The 26,656-nt window shown below is 56.4% G+C and overlaps 1 protein-coding gene across 7 annotated transcripts; it reads right to left on the bottom strand.

Moving 5' to 3' along the window:
* Positions 1-325: 325 nt before the first annotated feature.
* IL11RA (interleukin 11 receptor subunit alpha) lies at positions 326-20,806 on the bottom strand. Of its 7 annotated transcripts, none has more exons than XM_046905484.1 (13): positions 20,675-20,776; positions 4,339-4,438; positions 4,095-4,232; positions 3,763-3,929; positions 3,507-3,621; positions 2,621-2,653; positions 2,214-2,377; positions 1,952-2,115; positions 1,725-1,866; positions 1,287-1,382; positions 1,089-1,188; positions 821-903; positions 326-729 (listed from the first exon to the last, which is right to left on the bottom strand). In XM_046905484.1, the coding sequence occupies exons 4-13, from the start codon at positions 3,896-3,898 to the stop codon at positions 710-712; spliced, it is 1,053 nt and encodes a 350-aa protein (XP_046761440.1). In that variant the 5' UTR covers positions 3,899-3,929; positions 4,095-4,232; positions 4,339-4,438; positions 20,675-20,776; the 3' UTR covers positions 326-709.
* Between the last annotated feature and the right edge of the window lie 5,850 nt (positions 20,807-26,656).

Raw genomic sequence — 26,656 nt, 5'->3', positions numbered from 1 at the left:
CAGTGTGGATAAATCCTGTATAACGCAGAGCTCCAGACCCTCCTCATGCTCCCCACACTGCTGCTGCCTGCATTTCCACTCAGCCTCATATGGATCTGGTTGGGCATGAAGCCACTGGCGCCGAGTACTGGGGATGGGAGGTGCCAACACATGGAAGTGATTACAGGGGCTGGGTCAAGGTAGGGGTAGGGGGGGCAGGCAGCACACGCCAAGCAGGGGGCTCTGTAGAGGGTTCTGTCCTCTGCTGGCATTCAGCAAAAGCTGAACAGAGTGAGGGTCACCAAGTTGGCACTGCTCCTCCTGACCAGCATCTGGTGCAAAAGGGTCTTGTCTGGGCAGCGCCAACACTATCCTCTTTATTGAGATTACAGAAGGAGGGTTCCCTTCTGCCTGCTGACAGCTGGTGGGGGGCTCAGCGGTCACCGATGTCCAGCATCCCTGGGAGGAGCCTGTGCCCATGATCCCCATGGAGGCGGCATGACGAGGTGATGAGGGGCTGGCTCGGTGCCCCATCCCCATGAGTCCAGCCGCTCCTGACAGGCACAGGCAGCCCAGAGATCCTGGGACTGCAGCTTCTGTCCATAGCGTCCATCCCGCACCCTGGGGGTGCTGGGGGCAATGCCCGAGGCTGCATGGGGCCCTTGGGGCCAAAAGTGGTGTTATGTCCCATACATGGCGAGTGGATGCACAGAGCGGGGTCTGCTGCGGCTCATGGCAGGATCTGAGTCCCTTCAGAGAAAGAAGAAAAAGGGTCAGAGGCTCTGCCCTGAGCCTCTCCCTCAGCCCCTGAGGCCTCGTGCCCCCCTAACTCAACACTCACTTGGCAGAGCTTTCAAGTGGGTGGCAGCAACCAAGAAGTTGTGGGGTTTGGTCTCATCCTTGCTGTGCTTCCTCACTCGGAGCCTGCAGACAGAACAACAGTGGTTGAGAACACTGAGCAGCCCTCCTTGGGCAGCGGCGCTGCTGGAGTGACTCCACAGTGACTCCACAGTGCAACCCTATCCAGCTGTGCCCAGTTGTGTTGGGGCCACAGCACAGAGCATCATGGGACACCAATGCTGAGCAGTCAGGGACTAAATCCAACCTACCAGATGAGTATGGCGATGACGAGAACGGCAGCCAGGACAAAGAAGGCAAAGATCCCGAGGGAAACCAGGATGGCTGTATTCTCCAGGGGGTCACTGCGGTCTGGGACAGAGAACTGTCACAGCCTCTGGCACTCAGAAGGGACCCTGCAGCCAGGCTTTGGGACCTGCTCCCACCCCACAACTCCCAGCTCTACTCACTGATGGGCTCAGGGTTGGGAGCCTGCGAGGGCTCCTCAGCCAGGCTCCCCAGGCTGACGTCTGTAGTGGTTTCTTCACTCACCATGGTGGCTGGGTCTGGCAGAGCAGAAGGGTTGGGAATTAGTCCACCCCAAATCATGGGCTGCATGGCAGGGAGGATTAAAGAAGGGTGCCCTGGGCCACAGTGTCCCGGTAGGCCAAGGGTGCCCTGAAGGCCATGGTGGGGGCAATTCCCAAATCACACCCTACCATGAGTTTCAGTGGTCTGCTTTTCTGCCTCCCACTGTGGAACCAGTTTCTGGGCAACGTGAAGGGGCCCCAGGAGCTAGGGCTCACCCCAGTGACACCCAAGGGATGGAAAAGGGCTACAGAGGTGCCCAGGGTGCTGGAGAGGCTATGGGAGGGATGCTGCCAGTCAGTTGGACCCTTGCCCCAGACCTCTGACTGGCGTGGCCCGTGCCTCTGCGCTCCACTCGCTCCAATTCCCCGCATCCAGGAAGTCCTTTGCGCTCACTTGCACCACGTGCTCCAGCCCCGCAAAAGCGTCCGTGATCACCTCAGACAGGTTCACTGTCTCCACCTGTGCAGCAGAAGACGTTGGGCACATGGACACCCCTACGGGAGGCCACCACCTCACTCTGAAACCCCTCCTGGCCTCAGCTTACCACGGACCAGGAGCGGTGGATGACGGGGCGGTACTGGAGGCGAAAGCGCAACTGGAAGTGGGGCTCCTTGGGCCAGGATGCGGGGTACTTCCAGCTGACGTGCAGCCGCCTTGGGGCCAGGGGGACAGGTTCCACCACCAAGCCCTCTGGAGGGTCCGGCTTAACTGCATGGGAGGGGATGGGGATGCTCCATCACACTGTGTCACCCTTCTGCTGTGCCACGTGGATGGCTGGGTAGGCAGGCAGGGGGACAGCCACTCACTGATGGCCTGCATGGTGACATCCAGGAGGCGGAAGCTGGAGCCCAGTGGGTTCACCTCGGTGATGTTCAGCCGGTAGGAACTCCAGAACTCTGACCGGTGAACGGTGCAGGTGCCGGTGCGTGCTGGGTCCTGCAGGCATGGCCCCACGTGCCCGCTCTTGTTCCTGCAGGACAGGGAGGTGGGGTGGTAATATGTTTCCCCTGACCATGCCAGAAACTCTGTGGGGGAGGCAGACCTCTTTACAGCTTCAGCAGGGTCTGGGCAGCTCCCAGCATCCCCCATATGACCCCCACAAGCCTCATGACTTGTGTTTCCTCATGGGCGCCCCAGCCCTTGCCTCCAGGACCAGGAGGACATGGGCAGAGCCTTTGGAACGGAGAGTCAGGTGGGAGTGAGTGTACCCTACCTCCGCTTCTCTTCTCCTGTCAGTGACTTCTTCCTGCAGTGGAGACAGAAAAAGCAGATGGTGAGGACAGCAGGATGGGATACAGCACAAAGCCAACCCCAACATGACCCAAAGAAGGGATAGGGGTCTCTGCATCAGCTGCTCTGCTGTACCCCACTCCCACCTCGCGGCCCACGGACATCATGGCACAGGGGTGAGCAGTAACATCATGCCCAGTCCCACCAGCAGGGAAGCTGGGGGTCCCAGACTAACTTCATCAAGCAGCAGCAGCAAGCACACAGAGACGCTAACAAAAGCAGCCCTGCAGGGATGCAGTGTTATTTTCCATTCCCCAGCAGCTGGCTCTGCTCTCGCTCTATGCATCAGCCTCAAGCCCCACCGCTTCTCACTGCCAGCTCTGCACAGCTCCAGCTCCAACCACCCTATCCGCGCTGTGCCTACGCACCCAGAGGTGCCTGGGGGGTGAGTTGAGCCTTGCATCCCCACATGCCTCCATGTTGTGGAGCAGAGCCCTGCTGCAGGTTTTTATAGAATCTGGCTGACTTCAAAGCAGTCCCATAATTTGTCCTGCCGTGATAATTAGAAGCAGCGTCGTTTCCCTAACTCCTTTCATCTTGAAGCATGCTGAAGCACTTGGCAGCTTGCAGACGACCTGCTTCTCTTCTCCACCCCCTCCAGCACGACAAAAGAGGGAGCCTGCCTGTGCTGGCCCCCAGTGCTGCTCAGGGGCCCCTTTTTGAATAACCACATGCTCAGTGCTGCGCTCCTGGAAAGAGCCTGCTCTTTGGCTGCTGTGCTGTGGGACTGGATATGAATCCAGGGTGAAGGTCAGAGTGCAGGCAGGATGTGAAGGTTAAGCTCGGGAAGCTCAACCCAAAGCCCTCACCTATAGGTAGTGATGTATCTGGTAGGGAGGAAGGTCTCGAGGCTGGAGGTCCAGGAGCAGGAGAAGTTCTCATAGTCAGATGCTCTGCAGGACACAAAGGGGACCCCCGGCAGATCTGGAGACCGGGGGGAGGAGACTGTCAGTGAGGGGTCCCCAAAAAGGGTCCCCCACCCTGCAACAGAGTCAGCACATACGGACCCATGTGCCACCCCCTGTGACACCCCCATGCCGCCCAACCAACGGACGTGCTACTCACGCCCCAGCTGCAGGGACACGGCATGCAGGAGGCTGCCATCCTCATCGTGGCAGCTGTAGGTCCCAGCAGCAGCCAGGCTGGCGTGTGGCAGCACCAGGGCTCCCTGATGGATGGCTGAACCCTCTGGCAGTGCCATAGCCCCATCTCGTCTCCATTGGACCAGTGAGCTGTAGGGGAGAGAGACAGGGTGTTAGGGGATGGGGACATCCCGTGAGCTGCGGTGTGCAGAGCCAAAGGATGGGCAAAATTAGGGATGGAGACATCAGCTTTGCTCCTGTTTTTTTAGAGCTCACCCATTACACCATCCCACAGTGTGCACATAAGACACCTACCCAGTGCGGGCACCGATGCACGACAGGGTCACATCCGTCCCCAGCTGGCCGTACTGTACACCTGCAGGGGCACACAGAGGGAGTCACCCTGGAGTCCTGCTGCACTGGGGAGCTGGGAGGGACTGGTCCTGGCTGAGGCTGGGCAGTGGGTGGTGGAAGAGGAAACCCAATTCTTTACAGATGAATTTGGGGAAGCAAAGGCATCTGCAGTGTCCCCACATCACAAGGGCTCTGCTTTGCTTACCTTCCTCTCCCCAGCCCTCGGGGATGGTGAGGGAGGCTGATGCCAAAGCTGCTGCGAGGAACACCATCACCCTGCCCAGGCCTCGGATGTGACTGTGCATCTAGGAGAAGCAGAGAGGGAAAGCAGAGCATGTTACCTCAGCGTCAGCATCTTCATCCCTGTACCCTGTCCCACTGCTTTGCCCTGTCCTGCTGTAGACCACACAGTGACTGTGCCACTCTCACATTTGTACCCAGCATGAGCAATCCCCGTGCTTGGAATGGGGAGACATGATAGGCAAACACCAATCAGGAGATCAGGGCTGCATGAAGTGGATGGATGGAGGGTTCTTTGCTGCTGCAGCCCTGTGCTGAGAGCCTTGGTGGTCTCCCAGACTTGTGAGTGAACTAAGGTGGGTCCATACAACTGTGATGGTGCAGCTGGAGAGGGAAAGGACCAAGGAGAAATCAAAGGGGAGTGCACCACAGTGCAGTCAGCATCACCGACCTCTGCAGCCAGCGTTACCCCAGAGTGTCTATTCCTGCCTGCACTGTCCTACGAATCCCAGCCAGCATCGTCCCATCCATCCTGGCCAGCACTCCATTCCTTCCAGACAGCACTCTCCTGTCTATTACAGCCCTGGCCCGAACAGGCATAGAAACAGATGAATTATTTTTTCCCTGGAATGCGTCCTGCTGCTTGTCTGATAACAAGGGGCAGGCACTATCGGGCAGGGTTGTTCATTCTCTCCCATACTGCCACAGAGGCTGCAGCAAACTCCCTGCCAGCCCCAGGCACAGGGGCAGGTGCAAGCTGCAGCCCCGTGAGTGTGAATCCATGTCCTGCTGAGTCACCCAGGCTGACAGCTTGGAGGGGAATATCACAGCCCTGGAAAGGTGCCACAGAGCAGCTGACGGTGTCCATTCTGCAAGCAGGAGGCCGGTCTCCAGTACAGCAAGCTGGGGATGGTGCTGTTCACCCTGAGCCCAGAGAACTGCAAGCGTCTTTGCACATCAAACCACATAACACTGGGGTTATGAGAAACGAAAGATGCGAGCTGATGTGCTAAAGCCCAGTGAGGTGGGGAGCTGGCCTCTGGATTCCTCTATGAAAGGAGAAAGGCGTGTACTGCTCCTGCACTGTACCACAGTGCTCCTGCCTCACACCAAGGTAATCCTACATCACAACACAGTGCTCCTGAATCGCCCCATGGTGCTCCTCCATCGTACCGTGATGTCTCTCCCTCCCGCCATGATGTCCCTGCATCATACTCTGATGTCCCTGCAGCACACTGTGATGCTTCAGACACCTGAAGAAGCTGCTGTTCCCCATCCTCCCACACCCCCCAGGCAGCCTCCACCGTGAGCCCCACACATAAATAACTTCATGAGACTGTCATAAGCTTTTCCTACTAAGCCACATGGAGAAACGTTCCCAAGAAACATCATTTAAAAGCACTCTGCCAAAACTATGCTGGTAACTGATACTGACTGGGAATACGAGGCCTAGAAGTAAAATATTTCAGTGATGGAAAAAAGACTTTAAATACACTTTAAAAGCAGCAACCCAAAATAACTCCAAGCACCACATGGGCCAGGATTAACAGATGGTGCTGGGGGGATCAGGGAGAAGGGAGAGTGCACTAGAGTGGACGAACGCAAAGTGTTTTAAAGTAAAGCAAGTTCTTCTCCTGATCGTCCTGTTCCTCATGGCCTTCCTGCCTGCTGCCTGAGCCTGGCCACAGCTGAATATCCTGAAGAGATGGGATGCAAGGCAATCCCTGCTCTGCAAGCCAATGGCCAAGAGCAAAAGCCCACACAAAGTGAAGTGGCATCCACAGAACTGTCCCACAGCAGGCAGGAGCCACACAAAAGAGGAAGACCTGCAGACTGGTGTGAGGTGTGGAAGGTCTCCAGCTGCTCAGTGCAATCTGTCTAGAAATGATGCTCTGGTTTTCTGCTACCTAAATCCTGCACTGAGGTTAAAATGCATGCAAACGGATGCCCACCAGTGTGTCCGGTCAGGCTGCTTCCCTCAGCCAAGCTGCTATCTCATGGATCCCACACAAGCAGAGAAAGCATCCCTCTGTGTCTGCACCAGCAGTGACACAGCTGGGGACAGGGAGTCCCGGCACAGTGGCCTGGAGCCAAACCAGAGGGAACAATCAGAGCCTTTCTTGCTCCCTGCGGGTTGGTCCCAGGCCGAGAAGCGGCCGCTCACTGCAAGGGCAGGGTGACCACTGTGGCCGGGTCAGGGGTGGTGGCTCAGCCCTACGATGCCGGGTGCTGCTTCCACCCCAGAGGATGCCCTCTTTACCCTCAGGCGCCAGCTAGAAATGCAAGGTGCGATCCTCCATCCCGCACCATGCTGCTGTCCTTCTGCCCTGCTGTGAGCTCCTTCCAGTGGCATCCTGAGACCTAAGCACTGCGAGCCAAGACATCTTGCCCTCGAATCAGCCACACGCAAGGCGCCGATGCACATGTGGGATGTGACAGTCCCCTCGGCACAGTCACACTGTGCCATGACCCATGGTGGCCTGGCAGAGCTGGGCGCAGATTCCTGGGGGACGCCAACTTTCCATTGCACTCAGCGCTTTGAAAGACAGTGGTTATTATTATTTTTTTAACTTTGCTTCATTTGAAGTTGCTCTTCAAAGAGAAAGAGACACATGCAGTGCCGGGGGGACACATGCAGATGGTGCCACAGGGACACAGGGTGCTCCCAACTGAGCACACAAACCCGCAGTGCCTCCACGCCTCCCCCAGGGTGGTCTGGGGCAGCTCCGCTGAAATGGAGGAAAATAAAACCAACAGCATTTGGCAGCTCTGCTCTGTTGGAGTCAACCACCTACAGAATGCCGATCTGCAGTGGGGAAGCCGTGACGGCGGTGCCGTGGCCATGCCATAGTGCTGTGCTCTTGCTCCTGTGCTGGAGCATCCCTGCCCGTCTGCCCAGCCCTGCTCCCTGCCAGTGCCCGCTGTGAGAAACCAGTCCTGTGGCCAAGGGCGGCGGCGCATGGAAGCAGCAGGAATTTCCCTCTTCAGCTTGCTTTCCTTCAGGGTTGGGAGGGAGTGCCTCGCTAAGCCCCTCTTTGTCCTACTGCCCTGCTGAAGTTCGGTGGGGTCTGAGGAGCTGCAGTGTGGACTTCACCAGTGACGGTGCTGCTGCCCTGCCCAGAAAGGCAGCATCCTAACCCTGCACATCCGGCACCATCTTCTCTCCAGGTGAGCAAAAGGCAGCTGGTGGTTTGTGTACCCAACAACATGGCTTGACTTGGTGGTGGTACAAACCTGCAACAACCACATCAACCCTGCTGCCTCTTGCAATGCCTCATACGGCTGCGAGGCGCTGAATCCTGCACCTTGAACTTCACCTCTGTGCCTCACCATTCGGGAAGCAACTGCCATGCATTCATTTTCAGCTCTTTTTTATTTGTACTCATTCTTTCACTCAAGTCTGAGAGCAAGGAGGAGGATCCTGGGGCACCTGGAGAGCACGCTGCAAGCACCCACCAAGCTGCAATATGCCTGCAGGCATCTGAACACTGAGTGCCAATGTGGAGGGAGGGGTGTCCTCTGCTGTTTTTTGGAGCCACCAGGGCCATCCGCAGCTACCAAGACTGCTAGCATTGCCTGCAGTACCTTCTTGCTAACATCTTTTCAAGTCCAAGGAGTGACTCCTGCTCATCTCATGCCTCAGGGACACCAAAAAGAGTTGTTTCCTTTTCACCTCTTTGCACACACACACAGGCAGTCCTGCACTCAGCATGGCACCCACTGTGGGAATAAGCCCGAACAAAGCAGTAAAACCTGCTGCAGGCTTCTTCTGGGAGAATGGTGTGGTCCAGCGACCACTGCTCAGCCCAAAAGTAAGCTCAGACCCAGCACAGCCCAAATGTGCCTTATGCATCCCAAAGGCAGCAGCCCAAACGCAGGGTTAAATCCAGCATGGCCAGGAGAAAGGGTTCTGTTCCGCACTCATCTCAAACACTCATCCCCATCCAACTCACTAAAAGCCCCCCAAACCCATCCCTGCCCCACCACCCACAGCCCCCCGATGCCCAAACCCAAACCCCGCGCCCAGGGAACACCCCTTGCACCTCGTTCCTTTGCGGGCCGGCAGCCACTAGCAAAACCCAGTGCTTGGGGGCCCAAACCTCGGCATCGCGGCAGCTTCGATGCGGGGCGGCTCACTGCTCCGACCCTGGGAAACTCCAACCCCCATCGCTGCGATTTCCGCCCGGCCCCCTCGCCCGCGCCCTCCCCTGCCCCATCCCGCGGAAGAAGTCTCTGGCTCCCGGCTGTAACCTGAAGCATCAGCAGGGGCCAAACAGCAAGAGCTCTGTTAGCAGCCAGCAGCCCCAAGCCCTGCCAGCTGGCAGCATTTTATTCGGAGTGGGGAGCGGGGGGGGGGGGGGGCTAGAGGAGCCCCCAACACCAGGCTCATCCCCTCCCGCTCCGCCCACCTCGCCCTAAGCTGCACATTGGAGAAACTCCTAAAAATAATCTTCTGGCTGCAAAGGCAGCTGGCCGGCAGAGGGCAAGGGATGGAGCCATGGGGGGTGACCCCACGGGGGGTGACCCCATGGGGGTAGCCGGGCCCTAGGCAGGAGTGTGACCTACTGGGCTCTGGCTTGGAGGGACCTTGGCAGGATAAAGGCTGGGAGGGAATGGCTTCTGTCCCAGGAGAGTTTCAGATTTGGGATGTTTCTGTGCTCCAGAATGAATGTGGGTGCTGGAGGCTGTGCAACGAGCTTTCCTTTAGAATGTGGAAGGGTTCTGCTGTGCAATCCAGATGGTGTGCTCCCCAGGCGGTGCCTGGTCCCAGTCAAAAGTCCCTGGAGCAAGTGCTGAGGGGCAGAAGCTGGAGCTCTGATTAAGTGCATGCACAGCCCTGTATTACATTTGCACACATGTGAGTGCCCCATGCCAAGTGCAGCACCTTGGTGCTGGGGCTGATCAGGCTGCTCCTGATGAACTCCAGCGTGGAGCAGGGGCAACAGGGGCCTCGCAGTGCACAGCACAGCCCCATCCCGTCCAATGCTAAGGGGCTCAGCAGTGTCTGGGAGCAATTGGGCACAGCTCCATCTGCAAGGCACGAAGGCGCTCGGGTCAGCCAAGACACCGCAGGGCGGCAGGTCCAAAATAAACATTTTGCTGTTACTGCCTGCTTTCAGGAGCTGCTAACGTTTCATTTCAATGGCTCAAATACTCCTGCAGCTAGCAATTTGCTGTCACTCTCCTGCAAAACAAAATCCCTTTCTGGCTGGAAGGGGATTTCAGGTGTCTTTAGGGGCCACCTGGGCAGCCAAATAAAGCCACTACAAGCACATTAACTCTGTACGCTGTGGCTCCGGTGTCCCTGCAAGGTGGGACACCCCAAGTTGCCCCCCTTTGCTCACGCAGCGAATGCAGCAGAATGGGAAGAACGCTTCTCTGCAGATGCACTGATTGTCACCTCCTACTGGCACGGGCAGTCGTGGCACAGCCGTGACGCTGGAAAGTACGCGAGGAGGAGGCTGTTGCCAAGGACAGGGGGCTACAGAGCAGGGCCAGAGGGTGGGGGGGATGTGAGTTGAGAAGGTTGGAAAAACACCGGCTGGATCACTTTGTGCTGGGGGAGGGAAAAAAAAAAGAAAGTGCTCCTGAAAGATTGAGTGTGAGTGCATCCGAGCAGGGGGGATAGCAGGGCAAAGTTGTGAGCGTGCTGACACATCTCCTTCCACACTGCTGGAGGGGCGCCTTGGCCCCGCTCGGGGACAGCTCTGTTTACAAGCTCCCATTGTCTCCTTTTTTCCTTTTTTTTCTTTTCCACCCCCCTGAAAAGTTATAGTTCAGAGTAAACAAAAGCAAGCAGCCTCTCTCTCCAAACATTTCAACCATCCCAAACTTTCTTTGGAGGGGGGCTGCCCGTGGAATTTTCCTTATCCAAAAGAATTTCGAAATGTTCCCATTTCAGTCTGCCTTGACTCAAGGCCAGGACAGCTCTGAAATCCTTCGTGAAATGCTTGAGCTTCCCTCTGAGCAGCCCGACTCCATCCGCAGCCATTGCACCCTAAAATACCCAGGCATGGAAAACCTGCAACCCTGCTGGAGGGGGAAGGCAGACATGTCCCAGCCTGTGCAAATCCCTCCTGCCCAGCCCATCACCTGGAGGAATCCATCAGCTCTCCATGGGGATGGATCCAGCTTTTTGTGTTTTAATGATGGAGCGATTCTCTGCAGCATTTTGCAACAGGTAACATCTGCTCCATGCCTGCCTGTTTGCCACGCAGGGAGCAGGAGCAGATGCCATGCTGCATCCTTCCCTGTGGATGGAGCGGGGACCCTGCCTTGTCCCCTGCACAAGGTGAGGCTGCACACGGAGAGGATGAGGAGAGCTCCTCCAGGATGGGCCATAGTGGGTGACACCCAAAGGTGGCTCACAGCACACGGTTGGGGCCACTGAGATTTAATACCAAGAATTAGAGCATGGGCAAGCAGAGACCCCAAAGAGGTTCCCCATCTTGCTTGGCATGGACATGGTGTGAGACCTCGCTGCACAGCTCAGCCACCCAGCCATGGGGACACCAGGGTGGCCCTGAAACAAAGGCAGTGAGGAAAGTTCAGCTGAAAAGCCCACCCAAGAGAACCAACGAACCAGGGAACCAGAGTGCTAAACAAACACCGGGCTGGGATTTGGCTGTCAATACAAGCCATTGTGGTGGCCTGGCACATGAACGTCCCCTCCTCGTTTTCCCAAATGCTCCCTGGATGAGCGTCACTGGGTAGGTGGCCCTGCAGCCCATGAAACACCAGGGCTCAGTAGGGACCCTCTGCATCCTCACCCCACACAGAAGACTCTAGAGGGGCTGCAACCCCTCGAATCACCCACACAGTCACCCCAGGAAGGCCAGCACCCACTCCACCACCCCAACAGGCGCAGTGTCCCATGCCACCACCAGCACCCAAGCGGGGAGGTACCTCGGCTCCGGGCGAGGCGGGGGTCATGTCGTGAAAGGGGGGTCCCCTGCAGCTGCCTGCTGCCCCCCCAGCTCTGCACCATCTCCCGGGCAGCCTTGCCGGTGCAATGCTGCACTGCTTTCTCCTCCTGCGCAGGGGCTCCTGCGTGGTCCCCCCTCAAAGGCAGCCCCCTCCCTATAAAGGGGCCAGGCAGCGGCTGTGTGGAGAGCAGAGCCTCTGGCAGAGCAGATGGGGTCTGCAAGTTAAGCCTCCCTCAGGTGTGTTTGCCTTGGCTGGGGCTCAAGCCCATCCAATTAGAGCTACAGAAAACATATATTAAAAAGGAGGGGGAAAATAATACTCCCTCCTGCTCTGAGGCCCTGGGCTTGGCTGGGGTTTTTCGGTCGGCCAAGTGCAAGCGATGCAGGCTCTACTGGCAGCCGCCCGGGGAGGGAGGGGTGTTTGTGGATATTAAAACACAGTCGTAAAGGAGAATAAAAGGGCAGCCTTGTTTCAGAACGAGTCTCCGAGGCTTTCCCCTCTCCCGGCATGCTCGGCACCTGGCCGGCTCGCGAGCAGCTCTGCGGCAGCAGCCCCGGCACATGGCCATGGCCCTCAGCATGTCCTGGGGAGAGGAGGGACAGCACCATGCCCTCAGCATCCATCTGGGCCACCCCTGTGCCCACCACCAGATGCACGAGGGACACAGCACCATGGCTGCTGGGGCACAGTGAGGAACCTCTGGCCAAGGCAAACCTATGGCACTTGGCAGAACCCTGTTCAACAATGCTTGAGGCACTCAGCAAACACAGAGACCATGGGATGACACAGGTATTGAAGCACCCCTGCAGACCCTGGCACACTGTTAAAACTTGAGCTCGTCTTCCACATTAAGCCACCCATACACATAACACCCCTGCCTATTCCCAGTGCTGCCTGCAGGTCACCTTTTGGTATCGTGTCCCTGGAGGTGAAGGAGAAGCAGGTCAAGGGTGTCTGCTCACACCACCTGGCATTGCGCCTGGCTCTGGTGTTTGCTAGCAGAGGAGGAGGAGAGATACGGATTGGGAGTGGCAATGATTTGTTGCCCCCCACCAGTTTTTCCCTTGATGCAGATCGAGAGGCTATCCACCACTGTGTGGGGTGGCTTTGACCTCTGGCGTGAGTTTGAGGGGCTCCTTCTACACCCACCCTGTGGGGTCACCTCCCCAGATCTGTGCCCACCGGGGGATGCTGTACCCCTGCAGCACATCCTGCACCTCCTTGCTGCCATGCCCAGCTCCACAGGGCAGCAGCCAGCGCCTTGAGGAGAGGCCCAGGACGCCATCCCCACCCAGTTCCCACCTGCGTGCTCACACCTGGCTCCTCAGCACCTCCGTTGCCCTCTGCCCCCTTCCCAGGCAGTTCCCAGCCACGTGGCAGTGAGGAGGGGGATGACAGGCGGCCTCCCCCCCCATCCCTCCCTCCTCTCCTCCTCCTTCCCTCCGCCTTCCCTGGCAGCTCCCCAGAACAAAACCACAGCCTTGCTGGGCCTCCATCCCCTCACCGCGCGCGGACCCCGGGCACGCCCCAGCCCCCGGCCCCACTGAGTGACTAACGGGAGCCGCCGGGGCGCCTGGGGCCCGTCCCTTGGCCGCGGGCCCTCCCTGCAGCAGTGAAATCACGTCTGGAGAAAGCACGCGTGGAGCCGTCCCCGGAGCAAGGAGGATCTTGCCCTGCCTGCTGGCCGGCTGCCCCCCTCGCCGGCAGTGCAAAATTCCCATCCCATGTCGGACGGAGGGATGCACGGCCTCCGAGAGGGCTGGCAGCCTGCCCCACGGGAGGGCGATGAGGCCTACGCTCATAAAGCACCCCAGGGAACCTCTGTCCTCCTTCTCACCTCCTAACACACAGCGGGGCCACAGAGCCACGGACAGGCCACCTCCGCTTGCCACCGGCACGTGGCACGTGGGTGACTAATGCAGCTCTTTAAACACCTCTGTGGAACAGGAGCGTGGCTCCGGGTTAGGGTTTAATTCCCTTCCTCCGCTGCCTGTGCTCTCCCCTTGCTGTAATGCCACAGGGACGGTGTTCCTGCCACCCGGAGCCAGTGGGGATGCAGCCGGGAGCGTGCCGAGGCTGCTGCTTGGGGCTATAAAAAGCACTGCTGTGGAATGCAGCGCGCTGCTTCGGGAGGGAAAAAAATAAAAATAAAATCAGGTGCTGAATGAGTCAGGGAATCGCAGCATGCGCCTCTGGCTCAGGTCTGTCCCTTCCTCGCTGCTTTCACAGCCAGCAGCCTGGAGACGCCCGGGCGAGGCCAGGGAGCGCAGAGCAGGGTTTTGGCACGGCCCCGAGGGTGGAGGACAGCAGCAGGGCTGGTACCAGTCAGGAGGATGATGGGCACCTCCTGCCCTCGCCCAGCCCAGAGGGGCCGGATCCAGGCACACTGCCTCCTGGCTGCTCCTTTGGCTGCTGGCTTTGGGCAGTGTTTGTCCAGAGGATTAACTGTGCCCTGGTTTATGTCCGGAAGCTCCATCTCCGTATGATGCTGCACCCGTGGCAAGAGTGGGCGCTCTGCTGTACCCCCAGCCCACGGCACCCCATCGGGGACCTCACCCAGAGCCAGGGGAAAGCATACTGAAGGGAGCTCCCCGCCCCGGGACATGCAGTGTTTGTACAAGCCTGAGCGGGGGAAGGCCAGATTAATTTTAAACCTGAATAAACAAGGGGAGAAGGCAATGCCAGCGCTCACTCTTCCCTGCAGCTCCCTGAATGCAAGGATGCACCCAAACACAGTCCGGTGCTCGGTCCCAGAACCCTGGGGACAGTCCCAAATCCTCCCCCGCCACGGGGCCTCCCTCATTTCAAGGAGCTCCCGGCTGAGTCAGTGCTGGCAATGGGACGTGCTCCCGAAATCCCTCCAGCTGCAGTGCTGGGTCTCCAACCCGGGTATCACACGGAAGCCCCCGTTCCATGCCATGTCATCCTGCCGGGGACAGCCGTCCCCATGCCAAGCGCATCACAGCATCGTCCTGGGAAACAACCGGGAGTGGAAAAAAAAAAAAATTAAAAAACAAGAATTGTTTGTGGGTCAAGAGGAGAATGGAAAAAAAAAAAAAAACAACTACGAAAAAAAAAAAAAAACAAAACCCAACAAAACACATTTCGAACTTTCGTGCCAAAAGGAAAATGAAAACCAAAACATTTTGTTCTAAATGATAGGCCTTGTTTGGTTTTCAGCGGTTTTACTTTTTTAAAATGGTTCGAATTAAATCGAGCTAAATTTGGCTTCCAAATATTACCTTGGGGTGGGGAATAAAATAAAATCAAAACGTCTCATTTGGAAAATGTCAGAATGAAACGCCACGGCTTTTCCAGCCTGGCAAGAGCCCAAGCCGGGCGCTGAACCCAGCCTCAATTCACAGCGTGTGCCGGCCTCCCAAAAACTGCCTTTTTTTTTTTTTTCCCACTTTTTCCCCTGCAAACGAAGCAGCTGCCCGATGTAACCTGGTGGGCGGCCGCTGGTGCTCCCAGCAGGGATGTCCCCGTGCTGCACTGTGCCGATGCACAGACAGATTCCGTTGCAGCCAGCAGCTCCGCACCCCAGTCCGACCCGTGCTGCTCTTTAAAACTTCTATTTAAATGTCTTTTCTATTAGGTCAGCATTCCTCCTTCGCACAGGGAAGGTGGTTACGGGCTGCAGCCCGGCACACAGGCTCCTCAGTGCTGGCTGCTGGATCTCAGTCAGCCAGTAGACTGCCCACGCTATTAAATTACTAAGAAAAATGGATCGTTTCTCCAAGCATTAGGTGCATTAACCTCTCTCGTGGTGGTGAGACTCGCTACAGGCGAGCTGTTAATTGGAAATTCATAGAGCTGGCCACAAAAGTTTCCTTCTCCTTCCCTCCACCCTCCCCTTGTTGAGGTGAAGCATGGAGGGAGGCATTTGCTGCCCTCCCTACAACACCGAGGAAAATAACTCCCAGGGACCTTTCCAGGCACTGGAAGAAGCAAATGTACAGCTGGTCTGGTCCTGGACCTGCTTGTTGCTAACCCTGGCTGCACGCACATTTTAGGGGGATGCTGCCTAGAGACAATGCCCCAGCACTGTTCCAGCTGCATCTCAGGGGTGAAAATAGATCCACAGACCTTGCCTCACTCACATCCTTCATCCTTATGCCCTTCATCCTTGTATCTCAGGCACAGCATAAACACTAGCAGTTATTTGAAGGTCTCCATCCCAGCCCAGCATCCTGGGCTGCCTGGGAGCCAAACCTCAGAGCCCTGCAAGGCATTCCTGGAGCAGTCAGAGTTGCAGGGATCTCAGAGCCTGTATGCAGGCTCCAGGGAGGAAGCAAGGAGGAGTTTGCAGCCAGTGTCAAGAGGATGCTCCAGGAACACATCCCCTCTGGAGTTCACACCTGGCACTGCTGCAAGGGGCTGCATCCTGCTCTTTGTGCTACAGGGAGCCCCAGGGAGGGGCAATGCTGCACACGGAGAGCCCCATGCACCCCTGTTGCTTTTCAGTGCTACGGATGCAAGGACAACAGGCGTTACTCTGGCTGGAGGAGACGAAAAGAACACCAGGGATGGCCAAAGGGAAAAGGATGCTTCCCAAGGGCTGTCATGCTCCAGCTGCAAGACTGCAAAACTCAAAGCTGTGATGGGGCAGAGTGGCCTCAGAGGAGCTGTGAAGCAGCCTCCTGGGAGCCTCACAGGAGCTAAAAGTCAAAAGCAGCCCGAGGGCAGCCAAACCCTTTGGGGTTTTGTGCTGGCCCTTGCAAGAGGGCGATGGAGCAAGAGCTGGTTCAGCCCACCAGCTCCTCCTAAGACGTAGGCCCTTGGGCAAAACTCATGGAAAGCAAAGGACAGACTCCTGTGGACTTCCCCAGGGGCTCAGGGTCTGTCCTGGCTCTGCACGAAAGTATGGGGAGACGCCAGCTGGCCCAGGCACCGTGCGTGACAGTGGCTTTTGCAAAGCAAAGCAGGGACATGGCAGCTGAGCCAGCCCCGGGGGACCTTCACGGGGCCATTTCAGCACGGTTTTCTGCACTGCAGCTCCACTGTTGCAATTTGACATGGCACAGGGCGACGTTCCAACTGCCCCATGCAGCAGCCCCCCTGTCACCCTTTTGTTTCTTCTAACTGCCTTTTCAGGAAGGCAAGGTCTGAATCACTCTTTTCATAGCATCACTGAATTTAGGAGGCACTGACCTTCATCAAATAGGAGCTGGTGAGGTCCCAGCTCCAGGGACTGATCTGGCCAGTCCCAAAGGAAAGGGCTGGTAAAAGCAAAGGAAGGCAAAGGAAACAGCTGAACCAGCATCACTGTGCCAACCCTCTGGGCACAGGGACATGCCCTGCATGGGGACACTGCTTCTTATGAGCTCTGCAGGCAAATCCAAACCCCTGTGCCAAAACCAGGCACTTGGGGCTGCCCGCAGGATGCTACGCAGCATCCCCCAAATGGGTTGAGATCCAGGGGCTAAGCCAGCCCTGCTGTTGCGGTGTATGAGGAGCTCTGCCTGCTTGTGGCTTCTCTGCTCCTGCCCCTCAGTATGTCTCCAGCATCATTCTGTAAACCAGGCTCGGCATCCCTTGTTTTCACTTTAAGAGCTCGGGTAAAATAGAAAATGCCCAAACGACCTTCTTTCCACCATCAGGATTTCATTAGACAAAGGAGCCCTAAACTTTTCCACCCCTCCCTATAAGGAAATCTCTGCGGGGCCGTAACCATTTTTATTATGCTGTTTCTATTTCTGCCCTCTCCATATTGAGAGGAGAGGACCAGAGCCCCGCAGCCTCTGGGGAGACCTGGAGTGGATTCCAAAACCCCACCAAACACTCTCAGCATCAGCCCTTCTCCCCACACCCAACCCTCTTGCCCACTGCCACAAATGCTTCCACCACACTGTCCACAGCAAGGTCTGCACGAACCTCCCCAGTGGCGACGGCCCAGCAGAAACCCAAGGATTCATCATTTTTAATCTCTCCTCCCCAAGCATGTTTTCCCACAGGTTCAGTGCACGACCCTACCTGCCACCCCCCGCACAGCTCAGCATCGTGTCCACTCACACCAGCTCTCACCAGAGGTCCATCCAGCCCAGCTGCCATCTCCACATGCATCTTCAGAAAATGTGTACGAACAGATGTGGCCTCCCCACAGCCAGACCCTCCAGCAAACCCTTCCAAAATCCCTTGTAAGCTTTTTCAGCAATGACTGATCCCTGCTGGCCCCCGTCCAGGCTCCGCTGGTCAGATGTGACCGCAGCACAGAATCCTGCTGGGACGGAGGTGAATCAGGTCTTAGAGCATAGCTAAATTCCTTGCCTTTCTTATCCCAAGCCTTCCCTACCCCAAACAACAGACGCAGCGGAGATGAGGAGGTGGTTTCCCTTTTTCCCCCATTTCTCAGACTCACAGCCTGAAGGGGAGGTGGAACTGCACCTCAGCCTCCATCCTCCCTCCCTCATCCATCCATCCTCCTGCTGACACCCACTGTGGGTGCCCTGTGGAACCTGAAGCTCACCCCATCCCAAGGCCATGCCAGGGCTGCCTCAATGACAAGGTGACTCAGAGACCTGGGAACCAGCCAGACTCAAGAGATAATTCCCATTAATAAGCTGATCTCTGACACAGCAAACCTGCTTCTAATTTCCAGAGGAATTTTTCTTTTTCCATGGAAATGGTCCTCTGGAATGTGATTCTTAGGGAAGACAAGTAAACCATGACTCTAAGACATCATCACCCTTTTCCACCTTCACAGCCTGGCAGGAGGGTGCACCAGAGAATAGCATCACTGGGAGGCATGGGGATTTGCTGGTAGGAACTGGGGCCACAGGGTCACTAAAGCCCTGGCAGGAGAGACTTGGTGCTTTTCACACATGAGATGCTTTCCTAATCACAGGAACACTTAGCAAAACCAAAAACTCTCTAAACATCCCAGCAAGTCACCCCGGGGCTAATTCCTGATGCTGGTTTTGCATCAGCATTCCAAATGCCAAAGAAGGCCCCATTTCACTGCCCCAGGGGAGAGCTCCCATCCGAGACAGTCTCTGTCCTTGGCTGTGGCTTTGGCATGGATAGAGCCACCACATCCCATGACTGAACAAGAAGAGAAGAAACGAAGGCAGAAAGGTGCCAAATTTCCCTGATGATGCTGTACAAGAGGAAAGCAGAGCCACGAGCTGGCTGGCACCTACCCCTCCTTCAGGAAGCATCTCGCAAAGGGTTTTTCTTCACAGCAAAGCCTGCAGGAAGAGGACAGCCTCATGTGCCCACATGAAAGCACACTACACACACAGGCACACTGCCAGGCTCTGGGCACACTCTGCCCCAAACACACAGCACCCATCTCCAGCACGATGCTCACAGCCCGCTGCTCTGGGCATGCATACACCTCATCCCCAGGACAAATATTCACCTGAATTCCAAGGTTCTGCCAGTATAAAAATCAGCACCTTGCAAACAGGGGGACCTGACTTGCAAAGGGACCATGGCCACAGCAGGAGCCCTCTGGGCTGTCGCATGGCTGAGGATGGACAGTGCAAACCAGGGATGGAGATGGAGAGTAGAGGATGAAGTGAAGGCAACCCGGAGCTGATCCAGCACAAGGAGACAAGGATCTCTTGGCTCCCTTAACCATATAAAATAATGAAGATGCTATAAATACAACAGGGTAAACACCGGAGAGGGAGAAGAGGTCTTGAACTAAAAGCACAATGTTGGCAGAAAGCCACATGGGAATAAACTCTCCAGGAATATACTCGGGCAGGAAAACAGAGGGAGGTTTGGTCCTGTGTGAGCAGGAAGAGCCTTGGAACTGCCTTTGAACACAAGTTGGAGCAGAAAGGAAGGGTTTGAAAAGGAAGCTCCTGTCAGATGAGGATGCCACACGCTGTCCCCAGCCACGTGGGTTTCCCTACTCAGGGTCCAGGTGAGATGGCGCAGAGGGCAGGGCCAGGTGGCAATGGGCACCTGCAGACAGGGGGACACAGGGTGGGTTCCGGGTGCCCACCCAGCACAGCAGCTTCTGTTAAACCTGGCAGCTGCAAAAAGGGAAGCGGCGCTGCTTCCAGGCTGAATACAGCGGGGAGGCTCGCGACGCAGTGAGTCATTCATTCATCCTTCATAAACAGGGCCTGCACCCAGCCAAGCATCCTCCTCCCCCCGCCGCCGTGACAGCCAGACCGCTTCTCCAGGACAGGGAAAAAGTGGCTTATCAGACAGGATCATGTTTTCCCTGCCCCGTGAGGCTCCCAGCAGACTGCAGCAGCTTGCAGACAAGAGGAGGACAAATCCTGCTCCTCTCTAAGCTGGGCTGGTGGAGAACACAGCGCACAGTACTGGGGACAAGGTGGCCAGGTACCATCCCAGCCCCGGCCCGAGGAGGAGCCCCGCTGACTCCACCAGCTCCCAGCTCCATGTGAGGCTGAGATGCCACAGGCTCCGTGCAGCCCTAAGCGTAACCACACCATGACCTGCCCTCGGATAAACACAGACGGAGTGCAAACACCCCACCTCCCCCTCCAGCCAACGCCAGACGTGGCTGCAGCCTGCAGGAGCAGGTACCTCCTGGCACTCACCAGGCCAGCCCCTGCACAGCAGCAGCAGCAGCAGCTATGCCATCCACACCGTTGTCTGGAGCACAGACACACGTCCCTGAATTGCTGCAGCTCTGGGTTTCTCCTTGCAGAGATCCGATTAAACTCAAGCATCATCATAGAAGGGTCTGGCAGTTCTGGCAGTAAAGTCCAAGCAAAGCTCAGCCCCTTTCACACTGTTAACCAGACTGCTGGCAGAAGTCAAGAGGGGACCCAGGGGTTGACACGACCGGGGAATGTGACACAAGCAGCACCAGAGCTGGGTGTCCGCAAGGGACTGAGAAGCCGCGACTGAGCCAGCCAAGGGCAAGGAGGGACAAGGCAGGCTGAGCCCTTCTATTGCCTGCGCATGAGAAAGCAGCTCTTTCCGCGCCTCTCGTAATTAAGAACAGCTTTTCCCTCCCCAGACCCCCCAGGAGAAGAGCGGGCCCTGCCAGGGAGACCCGTGGCTCCGCAGGGATGAGGGCATTTTGCCTGGTATTGTTCAAACCTTTCTCCAGAAAACCCTTCCCGGAGCTTAGAGGGGGCATTCTGAGCAGATGATGGGGAAGGGGCTCAAAACTTCCACCCCGGGACTTCTTCCCACCCCCCAAGCATCTCATGGCGGGCGCTGAGCCCAGAAGGGCAGCAGCACCGGGTACCCGCAGGCAGGGAAAACGAAGGGCTGCTCCCAGGCTGAGCGAGGAGCTACCTTTCCCCGAGCTTCGGGGCAAAGCAGCAAACCACCGGGCTAAGCCTCCTGCCTGCCTGCGCGGCGCCGGCACTGCCCGCAACCGGGCGCTCCTCACCGCGGCGGCGAGGAGTCGCGAACAGAAGCGGGGCTGCTCCTACCTTCCTCCGCGCCTCCCAGGCTATGTGTCCATGGTGCTGAGCGAGCCGGGCCGGGCCCGGCAACGGGACCGCGGAGCTGCACCGTCGGAGGGGAGCCCGCTCGGGGCCGGCTGGGGAGGCAACGCGGGCGGTGCGGGCCCGCCGCCGCTCAATTGGAGCAGGGCGCTGCCAATCTGCCGCCGCCGCTCCGGGACGCTTCCTGTCTGCGAGCCGCGCCCGGCACCGGCACCGGCACCGGCTCCCGCGGCTCCGCACCCCTGCGGTGCGCGGCTCCATCAGCCCGGTGCGCGGCCCCTGCGGCACACGACCCCCTCGGGCTCCCGATGTCCCCGGGACACTTGGTTCGCCCAGCCGGTCCTGTCGGGGCTCACGGCTTGCGTGGGTCAGGGTCCCCCTGCAATGCGGAGCTGCAGCTCCCCAGCATCCTAGCAGGGGGTGATGCAGGTCTCGCCCGTGCCTCGGTTTCCCTGCTCCTGGGATCATCATTTCTTTGGGGTTTGGGTGTTACAGGGCTTATGGATTGCTAATTGGTAAGATGAAATCTGGCCCTCAGGCTTGTGTCCCTCATCTGTGAAAAACAAACAAACAAACAAAAAAGCCTTTTTCTTCCCCTTTCTGTCTTTCAGTCCTTTTGCATTTCTCTTTTCTAAGAAGCATCACCTCTTCATTGCCCTCCCTGCTTTCCCTTGGATTTTTTTTTTTTTTAATTAGAGTAAATATTTGCAGGAGGAGTAACTATGATGAAACTCAGCAGCAGGAAGCCATCTGGTGAAAACCCACTGGGACTTATCCCCTGGTACCTGGGGCCAAGCATGGTCTGGGGTCTCCCAGGATGGGCTGAAGACCCCAGCTGAGGTCAGCAAAGCTGCAGCTATGGGCGCCCCATGCAGACCCAGTGCTTCTGTATGCCCGGGCACAGAGCCTGATAAGGGCCATATGCCTGGGTGCATGCAGCATCCACACAGCACAACTCCAGCTATCTTGCAATAACAGAGTGCGCTGCAGCCCGCCCGGAATAAGCGAGGTGTGTTTGCATCACAGCCCAACTCTGCAACCCTGCGGTAACAAAGTGTTCCTTGCCCGCATCATCGCATTCCTCTGCAACCACTCAACAGCACTCAACTACCTGCTTGTGCTCTGTAGCCCACGATAACAAGCCCGTGAGTCATTTCACCTCCCGTGTAATCCTGCAGCAACAAACCGGTGTTTTCCTTTGGGCCAACCCTTCTGTACAACCCTACAATAACTGAGTGCCCCGAGGCTGTGTATGCTGCCACTGCCGCAGCAGCACTGGTGCAAGCCGTGCTCTGGGGAAGTGGTGTAACCCACAGGGAAACCCCTCCCTGTATGCAGCCTCCTCTGCCTCCTGCCCCAGGGTATTCATAAATGTAAAGATTGGGATATGAGGTGTTAAGGAATTCAATGATCACGATCCAAGGGGAAAGTGAGCTGTCCCCAGCATGGTAGGGCTGGAGAATGAGGGGTCCCTTCCCTTCGATTCTTCCGTACGGTTGGGAGAAGCACGGTTTTTGCAGCTCTTTGCAAATGCAGTGGTTTCCCTAGGCTAAAATGGGGACTTTGGGAGCAGTAGGGTGAGCGTGCCCAGCCCAGCACGCACACAGGCTCTTGGCCACGATGTGGGCATGCGCTCGGCTGTGGTTGAGGCTATGTGCCCACACTGCCCAAGGAATGTTGCAGCCCAGCACATCTGCTCGTGGCCTGGGCTGCAACCTCGCTGGCCACATGTGGCCACATCTGCCCTGCCTGTGCCACAGAATGCTGGGGCCATGCCAGGGCTGGGGATGTCCCTCCCTGAGCTGTCCCTATGGCCTCTCAGGTACTTTGTTCACATCTGCTCATGGGGATTTTGGGTGCCTGGGGATGTAGGTGGAGCTGCTCCTGGGCAGGGAGTTTTTCCCTCCATTCAACTTCTTGCTTTTCCCTTCCAACTCCACAATGCTGCTCTGCTCCCATTCCCTGCAATGCACATGAGCTGTAGCCTGCAGGATCAGCTCCTTAGGAAAGTCTGGGGCTGGGTGGGTGGCAGTAAGCATTTGGCTGTGGTTCCCTCCTGGGAGCAGACCCTGGGCTTTCCCCCATGCTTTGTGGGGTGCTGGGAGCTGGGCTGCTTGGCGCCGGCACTGGCAGAGAGCCATGCATTGCTTTCTCTGCCGCTGCAGAGCTGGAGAGCCCATCCACATTGCAGATCCGGGGAATCCCCCAGCTCTTCCAGAAGTGAGGTTGGGAAGGCAAAAGGGGGATTGATTTTGAGGAGTCATGTGGCAAACAGTGCCGACAGACACTCCACAGTAGGGTTCTGGGACACAGGGCCATGGGGCTTGCTGGGGCACCAGCAGCGTGTAGAGCCAGCAAGGGGATACTGAAATGTTGAGTGAGGAAGGGGCAGCCTTGGTGAGAGCAGAGTGGGGTCTGCTGTGATGGTGGGATGCTCATTGGGGCTGGGAAACCAGGGAAAGGCACCCCAGGGCCCCTGGGACAGTGCTGCTGTGGCACATGCTGAGCGAGGTAGGCACAGCCTGCAGTTCTGACACCACAGCTTCTGCCCTGCTCCATCCTCAGGCTCAGACTGCAACCTCCACATGCATCCCACATCCCATGTCCCATACTGGCTGCTCCATCCCGCTCAGCAATGGGTCACCCACTCAGCACCCCAGGAGGGCCGAATCTGGGGACTTCGGGCTCCTCCTTTCCTCTATCACTTCTGAGTAGATACCAGCCCAGAGGGGGAACTGCCAGCTCCTGTCTAGGCAGGTCAGGACTTGAATGCAGGAGCAGAATGGCTGGGGCTTACGTTACAGTATCACAAACTCATGCAGGACCACCCCCCCCCCCCAACCTTCTGGGCTACACGCTGCTCTCCCTCCCAGATTGTGACTTCAGACTAAACTCAAAGCAAGATGTGTAAGGCCACAGTGGAGGTGCTGCATTACGGTGGCAAGGGACAGGACACTGGTCCTCAGTGATTACCAGATGCATTTGTGATGACTGGAATTCTGCCTGAAGGGAGCCGAGGCTAGGAGACGAATGCATGTGAACAGTGCAGTGTAACCCCATGATGTCTATGCATTGCAATTCGTGCCCCCAAGCCCAGCCCCAGTGGCTGTTCTTGGTGTCCCAAAAGCTCCAAAAATGGGTTCCTGACGGGCTGGACAAGGCAAGGGAAAGCTGTTCATGCTCGCTTGGCGTGGCCAGGCTCTGACTGACGTGCACTGGGCATGGCCCTGCTCAAAGTGCAGACTTGCTGTGTGTTTACCCTGGCCAGCCTGGAGTGTACAGGAAACCAGAGAGCTCTGCTCCCTGGCTGTCACTTTATTTATTATGGTCACAGCTCGGGCTGCTTGCAATGCTGAAAGGAGGCAGCAAAAACCCCAAGTGGTGCTGCACAGCTCCCGCCCTGCCAGCTCTGCTTTGCTCCAATTCGTCTTGCTGTCCCGCAGCTGGAACAGGATGGCAGGATGCTCCGTGCCATGCAAGGCTCATCCTGTCTGTTAGCAGCTTGTCTTGTCCCATCTGTGGCCAGCCACATCATGCAAGGAGAAAATGCTGGCAGATACCCAGCCTGGTGCCACACTACAGATATTACCCACAATGGCACAGGGATATCTTAGCAAGATCATATAGAATCATAGAATCCTTACAGTTGGAAGGGACATCTGAAGGTCATTTAGTCAAACTTTTCTGCAATAGATAGAGACATGCACAGCTAGATCAGGTTGCTTGGAGTCTGATCCAGCCTGGCCTTGAAAGTCACCAGGGACATGGCATCCACCACCTCCCTGTGCAACCTGTTCCAGTGCCTCACCACCCTGACTGTAAAGACTTTTTCCTTGTATCTAACCTAAATCTACCCTCTGTAAGCTTGAAACCATTTCTTCTTGTCCTATAACAACAGACCCTGCTAAAGAGTCTGTCCCCTTCTTTTCTTTAGCTCCACATCTTCCTCATCTCTTCACCTCTGTTCTGCAGAATTGCAATGAGCTTTGTGCCTTGTCTCCAGAGCTGTACTATTGCTCCAGAACTTTCGCTTCATCTACCTCCATCACCCAAGGGAAGGAAGCATGCAGGACCCCACAGCTCGCTGCTCATGACCAGCAGTTCCACCTTCAGCCCTGCTGCTGTGGTAGGTTCTTGTCCTGGAGAGAACACCACAGCTGCTATAAGAATGAGAATAGAGTAGACCTGGCTCTTTCCTCCGGCAGACTCAGCTGCTCCCACCACTGTGCATGGCAGCATACCAAATGCTGCATGCTGCAAACTGGAGGCAAGCTCACAGCTGAAGAGGGGAGGCAGAGAGAAGACATACTGTGCACTCTGCTATTTATAGGGGCTGCCCTTTGCCAGGGCTTGACCGGCAGCAGCAAGGGCTGGGCTGGCACGGAGGGATGTCAGGGCAGAAACAACAGCCAGAAACCTGGGGACATGGGAGCAAACCTGCCAGCACTTGGAGGGCTCCTCATCCCTGCTCACAAGTGGAGCCATGTGGCTCGCTGGGCTGCCTGGCTATTAAAGAGGGAAAGTGCCAGTGAGACAATAAACAGCGCCTACGATCTGTGGTGATTTGGCAGCTCTCTTCCATTGCACAGCCTCCAGCTCCTTCCCCTTTGTTCTTCCTTCATGTTGTGTTTTGCTGAAGGCTCTGTGTGCTCATGCACTGGCCACTGGGATGGAAAAATCCGTGTAGGGCACAGAGCAGTGTGGACCGATGTTAGTTTTGTTCAGTTTTGGCCTTCTGGCCTTTGTGTTTTCCACCAAAAGAGTGTCCAAGGAAGAGCTTAGTGAGGGAACGTGGCAACATTTGATTTTGACTTTCTGAAGACATGGTATTTATAGCGTGAGATAGCGAGCAACAACCGAAGAGAAGTGGAACATGAGAAATTATTTCCAAAGGAAAACTTGAATGTTTCCTTCCAGAAAGGCTGAACGTAATGCCTGGATGCTGCTGGACTCCACCTCTCCTCCCTCCTGTTGTGCAGGCTGGATTTCTCTCCTGGCAGTATCTCCCCCATACTGGGCCTCGGTGGCTGGATGCTGCACACAGAGCTGCCCCAGGAGGCTCCTGCCCAGGGATGAGATTTGACTGCTTCCCAAAGACACCAGTGACTACAAGTTGGCTTTTGATAATTTAAACCCAGAGATATCTCACTTGTGTCCCTATTCCTTAGTCACTTGGCAAAATAACCCAATTTCCCAAGTGAAATCTCAGCACAATCGAAGGGATTCTGCTGTTCTTGGGACAGTTGTGTTCTCTGGCAAGGGATACTTCTTCTGTGCCTCCCAGCCAGCTCTGCTAATGCCCTGCCCCTGCTGTGGCTGCTAGGAGGTGGGATCAAGAAGAGGCCTCCTTAACCTTTCCAGGACGGTATAAAATCAGAGCAGGGACCTGCTACTGCCTGCAGATCAAGGGTCCCTTCCCATGTCTGTGCTCCTAGATGGTGCTCTTTATCATAATTGTGAGAGAGAGGAGTAGAGAACGGAATGGAACGGGACAGAATAGAATAGAATAGAATAGAATAGAATAGAATAGAATAGAATAGAATAGAATAGAATAGAATAGAATAGAATAGAATAGAATAGAATAGAATAGTTGTCATGGACTTAAAAATATCAAGTCCAACTGCCTAACCACTTCAGGGCTAACCAAAAATTAAAGCACGTTATTGAGAGAATTATCTAAATGTCTCTTCAACACTGGTGGGTGGGAACATCAAGTGCCTCTCTAGAATGCCTTTTTTAAGTGCTTGGCTACCCTCGCAAGAAATACATTTTTCCTGATGTCCATTATGAACCTCCCCGGTGCAGGTTTGCAGCCATTCCTGTGTATCATGGCATTGGCTCCCAGGGAGAAGAGATCACCGCCTTCCTCTCCATTTTCTCTCCTTAGGAAGTAGCAGCGAGCTATGAGGTCACCCCTCAGTCTCCTTCTCTTCAAACCCAGGTGTCCCTAGCCTCTCCAGCCTTCCA

The sequence above is a fragment of the Gallus gallus genome, chromosome Z, assembly GCF_016699485.2.
Source record: "Gallus gallus isolate bGalGal1 chromosome Z, bGalGal1.mat.broiler.GRCg7b, whole genome shotgun sequence".
Taxonomy (NCBI): Eukaryota; Metazoa; Chordata; class Aves; order Galliformes; family Phasianidae; genus Gallus; species Gallus gallus.
The sequence above is the reverse complement of the archived record's forward strand: the minus strand, read 5'-3'. Positions and strand labels throughout refer to the sequence as shown.

Coding starts and splice junctions, on each gene's coding strand:
- IL11RA (XM_015277361.4), bottom strand. CDS start 11,306: ATGACCCCCGCCTCGCCCGGAGCCGAG. Junction 4,156..4,338: donor CGAGGGCTGGGGAGAGGAAG/GTAAGCAAAGCA, acceptor GTGCCCCTGCAG/GTGTACAGTACGGCCAGCTG. Junction 1,189..1,286: donor TCCCAACCCTGAGCCCATCA/GTGAGTAGAGCT, acceptor TCTCTGTCCCAG/ACCGCAGTGACCCCCTGGAG.